General features: G+C 38.7%; 1 protein-coding gene across 2 annotated transcripts in view; it reads right to left on the reverse strand.

Annotated features, from left to right (window-relative positions):
• ctage5 (CTAGE family, member 5) overlaps window positions 1-12,170 on the reverse strand; it is a 37,607-nt gene that overhangs the window by 4,679 nt on the left and 20,758 nt on the right. For both annotated transcript variants that reach the window (XM_020529880.2, XM_048599700.1), the window contains exons 16-22: window positions 11,821-11,856; window positions 9,423-9,490; window positions 6,199-6,311; window positions 5,017-5,145; window positions 4,607-4,744; window positions 3,123-3,193; window positions 2,676-2,904 (exon numbers count right to left, since the gene is read on the reverse strand). In XM_020529880.2, coding sequence (XP_020385469.2) covers window positions 2,676-2,904; window positions 3,123-3,193; window positions 4,607-4,744; window positions 5,017-5,145; window positions 6,199-6,311; window positions 9,423-9,490; window positions 11,821-11,856 — 784 coding nt within the window. The remainder of the gene's footprint in view (window positions 1-2,675; window positions 2,905-3,122; window positions 3,194-4,606; window positions 4,745-5,016; window positions 5,146-6,198; window positions 6,312-9,422; window positions 9,491-11,820; window positions 11,857-12,170) is intronic.

The raw sequence follows: 12,170 nt of genomic DNA on the forward strand, positions 1-12,170 counted from the left end.
CAGTTCCTACTATCTCTGAACTAATAACAGACTTGTACTTTACATCAAAAAACATTGTAAAACAATCATACAAACTTTAGACTGAAATTCTTAACAGAACCTCACCTTCAGTCTAATTATTTCCCCCAAAGAGTATTTGGTTATTTATTAGTTCTTGAAAGTTCTTTCACTTCTGGGACCAAAAAATGTCATAGCTCTCAGGAATTTTCAGCTTTCCTGCTGTCCTCCAGGGTATGAATTTTACTGAGTTCCAACCACTAGCTTTCAGCTATTCAACTCTCCGTCATCCTTTTAGCACCTCATATCTATGGACACTCCATCTCCAGAGTGGGCTTTGCTGCACTCTAGCTTAGTTCTGCCAACTCAGAAATACTATTGGTTTCTGCAGCCAGATTTTTTTCAAACTCAATAAATCCTCAATAAAACCATAACCACAATCTCTATAATCTGTCTGACATTTTCTCTTCCTATTGTTCATCTCAAAGGTTGATTGGTCATATAATAACTTGCTGAAAGTCATAAGCTGATTCTTTTAAAATAAAGAATTCATCTTGCAAAGAATCTGTAGCTCTTAAAAAGGGACCAGCACCCCAACAAAATATATATTTTATTTAAATTGCCCAGAAGTACATGGAGCAACACAAGAGTTAAACTATAATAATAAATAAATTCCAATTAGATTTTTTGGGCAAACAGGATTTCAGCATCAAAAGCTTCAAATGTGTAGCCCTAGATTCAAGTTGGTCGTAGTGATACACCCAAGGATGGATGATCATAGTGGTCCAAATTATCAACAAGCAATGCTAAATTTTACAACAGCCAATTAGATCAGGTCCTAGTTTCAGACTGTCAGCTGAAATTCTTGGCCAGGATAGATAAAACAGGCTATTTTGCTCTCACAATATATTCAACTTGATTGCAATTTAAATTAATAACATTTATTGAATTTAGTTTTGATAAACAAAGTTACAATACTCTAGATTTTAGCAACTTGCCCCACTCAGGAAATAGTTCCCAAATATAATTCACCATTTTTGTTGGATTACCTTTAACTTGTCCCCAGGATCCTTATAACCTTTTGATCCACAAACAGGTCCAACTGCCAGTTTTGGGAAGGCAGACCTCTAATGAAGCACCTAATAGTCTATAGGAATTTGACATGGAATCCCATTTATTTTGTGAACACAGGATTTATGGGTCCTACAGATTTTATTTTTATTCTTTATTAGTTAAGGCATTATTAGCTATGCCAGTATATTCTTCCCAGTATAATTTTGATGGTGAGCCATTTCTTAAACTGTTGTCCATTACATTTTGAAAAAATCCACATCGCTGTTAGAGAGGGAGTTCTGAGAGTTTGATTGAGCCGCAGTGGTGGAATGGTGATTTGTTTCACATCAGGATGGTGTGTAACTTGAAAGTAAACTTCGAGTTGACGTCACTCCCATGCACCGCCTGCAATTATCCTTCTAGGTGGTAAAGGTCATGGGTTTGGAAACTGCTCTTGAAACAGCCTTTCTGAGTTATAGCAGTGCATCTTGTAATGGTACACATTATTACTACTCAGTGTCAATGGTAGGAGTGAATGCTTAAGGTTGTTGATAGTGTATCAATCAAGTAGGTCACTTCATCCAGGAAGCTTTGAGTACTGTTGGAACTGTACTCATCCAGACAAGTAGGGAATACTCCATCACTCTCTTAACTTGTGCCTTTATACGTAGTAAACAGGCTTTGGGGAATCAGGAAGTGAGTTACACACCTTAGAATTCTGATGTGCACTTGTAGGCACAGTGTTTGTATGGCTAGCACAGTTCAATTTCTGATCAATGATAACCTGCAGGATGTAGATAGTGGAGGATGCAGCAATGGTAATGTCACTGAATGTTAAGGAGAGATGGTTAGGTTCTCTGTTGCTGGTGATAGTCTTTGCTTGGCAGTTGGGGCATGGATGTTGCTTCCTATTTAACAGCCCAAGTCTGAATGTTGTCCAGGTCTTATTGCATATGGACACAGACTGCTTTGTATCTGAAGGGTCACAAGTGGTGCTGAATAGCATGCAATCATCAGAGAACATTTCTATTTCTGACCTTATGGATCGAGGTAAGATCATTGATGAAGCAAAGATAGTTGGTCCTAGGACTCTACCCTGACAAACTCAGCAGTCATGTCCTGAAAATAGGATAATTTGAGCTCTAACACAACCATCTTCCATGCACTTCTTTTTCTGAGGAACCTTGATGCTGCACTTATTATATTGTTAAGGGCAAACCTCATCTCTAGAGTTTAGATGAAGGCCCAATTATGTGTTGCAGGAAAGCATGAGTAAATCCTGGACTAATAAAATGGTGGTTATCTCCACTGCACTTTTATCTGGAGGCTTAGGTTCAGAAATTTCTGTAGGTACAGGGGGAAAGGTGTCCTGGGTATAATGGTGTTTGTTCTACCACTCAAATCTCACCTACAGAGAATGGTTAGAGTCATACAGCATGGAAACAGACCCTTTGGTCCACCTAGTTCACGCCAACCATGTTCCCAAACCAAACAAATCTCACCTGATACAATCATCTAGAGATAGTTCTTCTGCTTTTAGATGATTTTTCAGCACCTGAGATGAATGTTTTCAATAACCCTACTTTATACTGTCACCAAATGGATAAACAGATGAGTATACTTACTTCCCATGGGAGGATGAGGTGGTAAACCAAAAGCTCTTAGAGGGATGCGTTCTGGAAGACCGTAGATTCCGCTACGTGGACGAAGTGGAATTCCCCTGTGCAGGAAATGACCTCGTGGATCAAAAGGTAAGGAAGGTATTTGCTTAGCAGAGGCAGAAGCAAAACCAGGTCTAATCCCAAAGCCAGCTTCAGTAGAAAAGGTTTGATTTATAGATATATTTGATGTACCCTGCAGAAAAGATCACCATTGTTTAATGTATAATAATAAATCTTGCAATGAAGTAAAATGAGCTGTGTAATCAAGTAAAAATAGAAAGCTTGCTGGAACTAGTGATTTTCTCGGTTGAATACATGGTGTGTGTTCTCGGTGACTTTTAAAAGGTAAGAAGCAATGGGGAGAGAAGAGCATAAACAGAATGACAGCAATAACAAATGAAGTAGACTTGCATGGACTTGGGTCTGATTCCCTGGAGCAGAATTTGAAATTTCCATGCCACTTTCTAGCATCGGGCATTCACCTGTTCAAAACAAAGTTGTAATGAAGTTATTCGTAAATTAAGTTTTATCATTTGTCAGGACAATTACAAATGCAATGGTATCCTCATTGATTTTCTACTCTTCCTTATTATTGTTATTTATTTCTCTTTAATAATAAGAGAAATTACTAAATTGTAAACACTGCGAACATACGTATGGAGAGACAGAAAATACATTCAGCACCTTGTGTAGCAGTACAGCAATTTATAATTACCCACCAACTTTGATAAAACATGATATGGAATGATCAAAGCAAGTCAAGCCATGTGACTGGTAGAAATTAACTTGTCATTTAAGAGATTTAGTGAAATGATTAAGGAGTGACCCAACTGAACCCCTTGCCAAATAATGAAAATCTAAAGAAGAATCCTATAGATATGATTATCTTCATCCCAAAATAAACAAATGTAATTGAAAGATTAAATTTAGAAACTGAATGTATGCACAAAAACCAAAATCAGATTTAGTATTTTACATGTTAAAAACTGAAAAATTTGTAAACCAGATTATAAATTTAATGTACATCTTCTTTGACTGATATTTGGACTTTGTAATGTGTGCATTTTTCAGCCAACTTGCTCTGACACCATAATAAAAGCAAAATACTGCAGATACTGGAAGTCTGAAATAAAAACAGAAAATGCCAGCAAAACTCAGATTTTGCAACATTTGCAGAGAGAAGAAAAAACAAAAAGTTAACACTGCAAGTCCAATACAAAGAAGTTATAAAAAGTCAGAACTGAAGTGTCATTTTGGGCTCGAAATGTTAACTCAGTTTCTTCTCTCCAGAGATGCTGACAGACATGCCGAGTTCCTCCAGCACTGTCAGTTCTTATTTCAAATCTCCAGCATCCACAGTACTTTGTTTTTATTTCATCGTTATGAATATGTTTGTTAAAGTAATTGTTTAGGTCTATTTAAACTTAATTTTAAAAGTGCTTAATTGGATATTAATGATTATCAGTTTTTGGATTTTGACTGATTTCAATCATAATTATATTTTCTGCCCACAAATTTCTCAAGCATGTTTACAATTTGCTTTATTTTCCCAATTCATTTGTGTTATACTAAAATGATAGCTTCAGTATTATTTTACAACTAGGAAAGATCTCGTGTAAGTGTATAATTCTACTGATTCACGTAAAACTTCCAGAATATATATAACCTTTGTTTGATGCCTGATGTTTTAGAATCACACCAGTGTAATGAAATTGCATGTAGTAGTACATTGCACATAATCAAAGATTTTCTTCAAAATCTTGATTCTTTAAGTAGTATTCAGAGAATAAGATTTACTAAGAAATATTAAGTCATTCCAATCCATCTAAAATTAAATATACTTCCGATTAGATCTATTGTAGAACTAAGTCCTTTATAAAAAGATCCTTATATACCTGATGATATCTCCAAGAGCTTCCGTTCTCTTTCCCACACAGGGGACAACGAACCACTATCAGACTGCTGACCATGATGATCAGACAATTGGTCAGAGACCGAATCTGTATTTTCATTTGAGGCATGAACTGATGGACCTTGTGCCATAGACAAAAGAATACACCAAAATGAATTAGAATACATTTTAGATATTGTGGTTAATAATTCTTAACAAATAAACATTACACACTATAGAATTCCATTTTGTAAATTAGTCTGCATTCCAAAGCAATTTCCTTACAACTTTTCTCACTCGAGAGCACTCGTACGTTTACATTACTATTCAGAAAGCTAACAAAAAAAAAAAAAAAAAATCACACAATCTGTCTGCTCAGTACTTCGTCTAAACTATTATGATAGAGAATATTACTTTTGAAATCTGGTCTTCCAGGAAACAAAGGTGAAAACCTTAAGGGTCCATCTACCAAAGGAGGTGACAGAAAACCCACGGAATCAGAGCCAGGTCGACCCACTGGAGAACAGCCATATGGAGAACTTCCTGCAATGCAATATGCAAAGTACTAAACACTGCTAATTTCCATTCATGAAATCAAAAAAGTTTTGTTTTTAATTAAAACTTAGACAAATCAGAAGTGTAATAAATAAACTAACTCAGAGAAGTAAAGTCTCTTGAATATACATCTGAAGAATATACAAATTAGGAACAGCAGTAGGCTGGGGCTTGAACCTGGATCTTCCGGCCCAGAAGTAAGACTGCCACTGTGCCACAAGACTCCAAGAGATAACTTCTTATCCTATTGGAAAGTCGATCCTTTTCTTTATACAATCCTTCATCATTTTTACTATAACACCATCAACAGGATTGTGGATATTAAATGCAGACCCCAATGAAGGCCATTCAGCCCTTTCAGCCTACTCTGCTACATGATAAGACTGTGGCCCATCTGATTGAGGCTTCAAGTCCATTTTTCTGTCTACCTTCAGTACACCAATCAATAATCTGTCTAAATGTATAAACCTTAAGAGTATTCAATGGCCCTGCCTCCCCTACTCTCTATCACATCAATGCACTCCCACATTCTCCCAGCTAAGCATTTACAAGCTTCTTCTTTGTTGACAGTCTCTCTTGCCCCGCTTTTGTCCCTATCCTCGCTCAACGCCCTCATACTTACCACCTATGCTCTGATACCTCACCCTTACGCACCATTCACCCGCGCTCATTACCCTTGTGCCCATCCACTCATCCCTCTCCCTTGCACCCTTCCCTAGTCATTCTCCTCTACCTTACACACATGCTCACTCTCCTTCACATTTACACACTGTGTGTGTTTGTGTGGGGGAGTGTAAGTTACTGTTAATTTGAAAGATATGAGAATATTTTTCTCTGAGTCATAAGACTTTGGATTTCTCTTCTGAAAGCAGTGGAGTCAGGGTTGCTGAATATTTTTAAAGGCAGATTATGAGTAATGACTCAAAATATTAATCGGAAATGTAGGAAAGTTGAGTTGAGACCACATTTAGATCAGCTTTGAACTTCTCCTAATTTGTAATGCTCGTTATGTCCTAAAAAAGATATTAAGAAGCTCAGTACCTCTGTAAGGTGGGACAAGTGTTGACGAACTTAATGATGCTGGTCTTCCAGATATATCATTGACAAGTGGACCCTTCAATGCTATGTCCATTTTGAGTTCCGCTTCAGTTATCCTGTAAAATGAAGACATACTTTACCCTAAAGTTTACACAGGATAGAGCTTTAGTTATTCGAATCAACCTGTTTGAACATGTTAACATACACATCTAGGACAGTGGGGCTTGAACCTGGATCTTCCGGCCCAGAAGTAAGACTGCCACTGTGCCACAAGTCTCCAAGAGATAACTTCTTATCCTATTGTAAAGTCAATCCTTTTCTTTATACAACCCTTCATCATTTTTACTATATCACCATCAACAGGATTGCGGATATTAAATGCAGACCCCAATGAAGGGTTTTAGATTCTGCAATAATTTCCACTGAATTGCAAGCAATTCCAATCACCATCTGACGACCATGTTTAATATTCTAGAACCTGTAAATAATGCTTTCTGCAGAACTTCCCCTTGGCAGGGCATAAATACAAAAGAATCACGATGAAACTAAAATGGGGGGAATCACGATCAGAAATGACTGAACAGGCCAAGTCTCTCTTCATCTGTATAAAGAAGGCAAAGTGGTGACATAATAGAAAATTTTAAAATTACAATGAATTAAACAAGATAGAGAAGATGTTTTCACTTGTGCAGAATTTCAAAATTAACCTCTCATAAATATAAACTAGTTACTAAGAAAATTACAGAATAGTGATAATGTGGAACTTGTTATTTTGTGAAAATTGGGGAAAATCAATAACAAATATATTAAAGGCAGGCTACATAAACACAAGATGGAAGGGAAGCTAAGCAAGAGATACCCTGATATATTATTAGTAGTAAGATGGGAAGATGCTTGTGCAGAGCATGAACTCTTGCACAGATCAGTTGGGTCACATTTCTGCATTAACTGTGGGGTCGGTGGGGGGTTATCTCCAAGTACTACTTTCAGAACACAAGAAAAGGAATAGACTATTCAGCCCATCATAGCTGCCTCACCATCCAATTAGGTCAAGACAGGTCTTTTACCTAAAGATTCCCACATTATCTCTACATCCCTTCATGTCTTTAGTCTCCAGAAACCTATCAATTTCTGATTTGAATATGCTCAATGATTTTGATTCCACAGCCCTCGAGGTAAAGAATTCTAAAATTGACCACTTTGAGTGAAGACATTTCTCATCTGTCTTAAACGGCCTGGCCCTTAAACTGAGATTACATCCCCTATTCTAGATTCACCAGTCAAGCCATGGCCAGGTACATCCTTCCTTAGATAAGGAGTCCAAAATTGCACATAATATTCCAAGTGAGGTCTCACCAAGGCTCTATGCAACTGCAACAGGACATTTTATATCTGTAATCAAATCCCCTGAAATGAATGGAAACACACAGTCTGCCTAATTGCTTGCTACACCTGCCCACTAGCTTTTAGTGACTTATGGACAAAGACATCCAGGTCCCTTTAGACTTGGCACTTCCCAAACTCTTGCCATTTAAGAAATATTCTCTTTGTTTTCTCTATCAAGTGAATAACTTCATACTTATTTACATCATATTCCCTCTGCCATATTCTAGTGTATTCACTAAGTCCATCCAAATCCTCTTGAAGCCCCTTTGCATCCTCTTCAAATCTTTCATTCCCACACATCTGGTGTCATCAGGAAATCTGGAAATATTACAATTGGTCCCCACATCCAAATCATGTAGATTGTGAACAGTAGTGGGTCTAGCATTGGCCATTTTGGTCCCCCAATAATAATATTCTAAGAATGATCTCTTTATTACTACTTTCTGCTTTCTGTCTGTCAACTAATTCTCAATCACTCTAATTTTAATTACTAACTTCCTGTGTGAGAAGTTACCAAAAACTGGGGACATTTTCCTTCGTTACAAGAACAGAACTCCTATTTAAGTATCAGGAAGTACTGTATCCAATGTTTATGATAGTCTCTGTTGTGGCAACACGGGAGCAAACACTTTGTGCAGAACAGTTTTATTTTGGCAACATATTATTTAAGGATTTTTCAAGAGTATGGTCAGCTATAAGTAATGCAATACAATCAGCAGCAATATGAACCACAGCCAGGAGAAGTATGAATAGTGCATCAAGTGAGTACACCAAAATTGTAAAAAGGGATGGATGAATGTACAAACCTTTTCAATATTTAGGATTATGGAGAAAATTCAAAATATATGTTTCTTTCTTAAAAATAACTGGCAAAATACAGCTTGCAAACAAGTATAATGTGATCAAACTATTTTCAAGTTGATCTCCAGGTTTCTGCAGGTGGCAAGGGTCAGTTGAACCACTTGGAGTCAGTCACCTAGTAGCAGGTAAGGGGTTCTCTAATGATGCAGTAGCTACAGACTGCCCCGTACCTCTCAGCGATTGCCTGGCTGCAAAAATAGAAGTTACTTTAAATTTAAGAAGTTGCAGAGAGGGCACCTCCATTTTCAAGTGCTCTTTCCCTTATTTGCCTGCATTGTAGTCTGCAGTTCCTTTCAAGCCAAAGGACCTCTCAATAGTCCTTCAATCTCAAGAACCTGATCACTGTCTTTAATTGATCAGTGAGCCCTACTACTGACCATTAATTGGTTGGCCTGGGGATAATTACACTCTGGTGATTTCCTATTCAGTGCAAGTTTCTAATCAATTTCAGCTGACAGCTGGGTTAAGAAGCTTGCTGGAAAAATCCTGGAAGTGCAGTTTCATTTTCTGACTGTATGAAGTATAACTGACTTAGGAAGGAGAATCTTGAGATATACTTTCACAGATCTAAACGTTTAGGGAAAAAAATATTTTCATTGATGGAATCAGTTTCCATATCCTCTACCCACCAAACGAAGAAAAACCATGAATGCTGAAGGCAATTCTGAAGGTAATCTCTGAGACAATAAACTTTGAAATATTGTAGACAGTTCCTATCATCATGCATATTCCCTTCCAAACAACAGATGTGTTTGTATCCATATCGGTTATAACGTTGAAAGTACCTGCAGTTGAAATCTATACTAAGTTTTTTTTAAAAACAGCAACATTTAAAAATGTATTTATTGAAACAAATCTCATTTGAGCTTGAGATAGCAATCTTCATAAATAGTAGACAAATATTGCTATTATGTACAAAGAGTATAAAAAAAACTCATTTTGGATCATATTGAAATATTTTGGAACAGATAGAAACTTACTTTTGCCGAAGGTGAATATTCTCTCTTTTAATATTGCCAAGCTCTCGATCTGCTTCACGAGCGGACAGCTACAAATAAAAATATTTCTTCTAAAAGTTGATAATGTAAACATTAGCATTTATAATTCTCTACTTTTCAATGGGATATGGGCCTCACTGACCAAACTAGATAAGCCTGTTAAGTAACTTAATTTCATAAGCATGCAACTTTCCACCAATAATTTCATATTTTTAAATGAGAAATATTATGTAGTAGCAACCAAAACAAAATCACAGAACATGTGTTAACTAGATTCCTAGAATGGGTCATAGATGAAATCACTTTAATACAGAATAGCTATAATAATTCTCAGAGGTAACAGTATGTGGTAAAGTCATTGGATTAATAATCCAAAGGCACAGATTCAAATCCTACCTTGGCAACTGGTGGAATTTGAATTTAATCAATAAATCTGGATTTAGCCTCAGTGATTATTGATTGTCATGAAACCTTTCCGGTTCACTCGTACACTTATAGGCAACTGAATATTTTCTAAATATGTATAACTTGTCCAATGATCAGTTGATGAATTTAATTTTTTTTCCTTTATAAGACAGTGGTAGAAAAGGAAAGGAATTTCAAGAATGTACTGCAAAGACATCTACTACACAGCTACCAACTACTCTGCGACAGTTGAGATAGGAAAATTAAATGATAAATATTGATATTCAGTTACGATAGTTATGCTTGGAGAAATGTGGGACTAAAAAAATGTGACAGCTGGAAAGAAAGAACAAAAGAAAGAAACTTGCACTGATCCAACACCTTTTACAAACCCAAGATGTCACAAATAGAGAAAGGAGAGTTGGGGCTGGGGAAGGTAGGTGGGATGGTGATAGCTGAGTGCAGGTAGGCAGTAATGGGGATCGGTCAGTGAGGTGGGAGGAGTGGATAGGTGGGAGAGAAGACGGACAGGTCAAGGATGCGGGGCTGGGAGGGAGGGTTGGTCATGGGATGAGGCCGGGGGTGGGGAGATTTTGAAACTGGTCAAGTCCACAGTGAGACCATTGGGTTGTAGGCTCCCAAGGCGGAATATGAGGTGCTGCTCCTCCAGTTTCGGGATGGCGTCATTGTGACACTGGAGTTGAAGTGGTTCACGACTGTTGTCATTTGTCGTGAACCGAGCGCAGGTGCTCTGCAAAGAGGTCTCCGAGCCTCCACTTGGTCTCACCGACCTAGAGGAGGCCACGTCAGAAGCGGCGGTAACATTTCTTGTGAACGCTCTCGACTGCGTCTCTTGCGTTTCCCGCACCTCTGCCCTCACACCCCATCCCTGCAACAAAAACAAAGACAGAATCCCGCTTGTCCTCACGTATCACCCCACTAACCTCCGGAATCAATGCATCATTCTCCGCCACTTCCACCACCTACAATCTGAGCCCACAACGAAGGATATATTTCCCTCCCCACCCCTATATGCCTTCCGTAGGGACCTCTCTCTCCGCAACTCCCTCGTCAGCTCCACACTCCCCACTAGCCCCACCACCCCCGGCACCTTTTCCTGCAACCGCAGGAAGTGCTACACCTGCCCCTACACCTCCCCCCCCCTCACCTCCTTCCCAGGACCCAAAAAAACCTTCCACATCAGACAGATGTTCACCTGCACATTTGCTAATGTGGTCTACTGTGTCCGCTGCTCCTGACGTGGCCTCCTCTACATCGGTGAGGCCAAGCGAAGGCTCAGAGACAACTTTGTACAGCACCTGCACTTGGTTCGCGACAAATGACAATACCTTCCAGTCGCGAACCACTTCAACTCCCCCTCCAACTTCCTGGACAACATGTCCATCCTGGGCCTCCTCCAGTGTCACAACGACGCCATCCGAAACTGGAGGAGCAGCACCTCATATTCCGCCTTGGGAGGCTACAACCCAATGGTCTCATTATGGACTTGACCAGTTTCAAAATCTCCCCACCCCCGGCCTCATCCCATGACCAACCCTCCCTCTCATCCCGCCTCCTTGACCTGTCCGTCTTCTCTCCCACCTATCTGCTCCTCCCACCTCACTGACCACTCCCCACCACTGCCTACCTGCACTCACCTATCGCCATCCCACTTACCTTCCCCAGCTCATCCTTCCCCTCTCTATTTATTTCAGAGCCCCCTTCCCCCTCCCCAATTTCTGAAAAAGGGTCCGGACCCAAAACGTCAGCTTTCCTGCTCCTCTGATGCTGGCTGGCCTGCTGTGTTCCTCCAGCTCCACACGGTGTTATCTCTGACTCCACATAGGCAGTTCTGACTATCTCCAAGATGTCACAAGTCAGTTTACAACTTATGCAAAATATTTTAATTGTATAGGATAAACTGATAGATCAGAAACTTAAACATACAGTATCGCATCTTACGTCTAAAACTCACCCAATTATCATGTGCTTTTTTCTCATGAGATACAATCTGTAAACGCAAATAAAATTGTTTAATTGAAGTCTGTTCAACAAAATAATGAAGCCCTATTTTCAAGTATCTGAGAACATGATTGTATCCATTGACAGATCATGTTTCATTAACTTCAATTTACAAGCAAAACACTGGCTATTATGTCTTTGTTTTTGATAATGGCAAATTAATGTACATTTTTAATGCAACAATTCACATTAATATAGCACTTTAAACATTGAAAAAAAGTATCTGAAATATCTCTCAGAAGTCAATATCAAGCCAAAGAATGAATATTGGGGTGGAATGGAAGGGAATGTGTGGTTTAAAGT

Source organism: Rhincodon typus, chromosome 8 (assembly GCF_021869965.1).
Source record: "Rhincodon typus isolate 14 chromosome 8, sRhiTyp1.1, whole genome shotgun sequence".
Lineage (NCBI taxonomy): Eukaryota > Metazoa > Chordata > Chondrichthyes > Orectolobiformes > Rhincodontidae > Rhincodon > Rhincodon typus.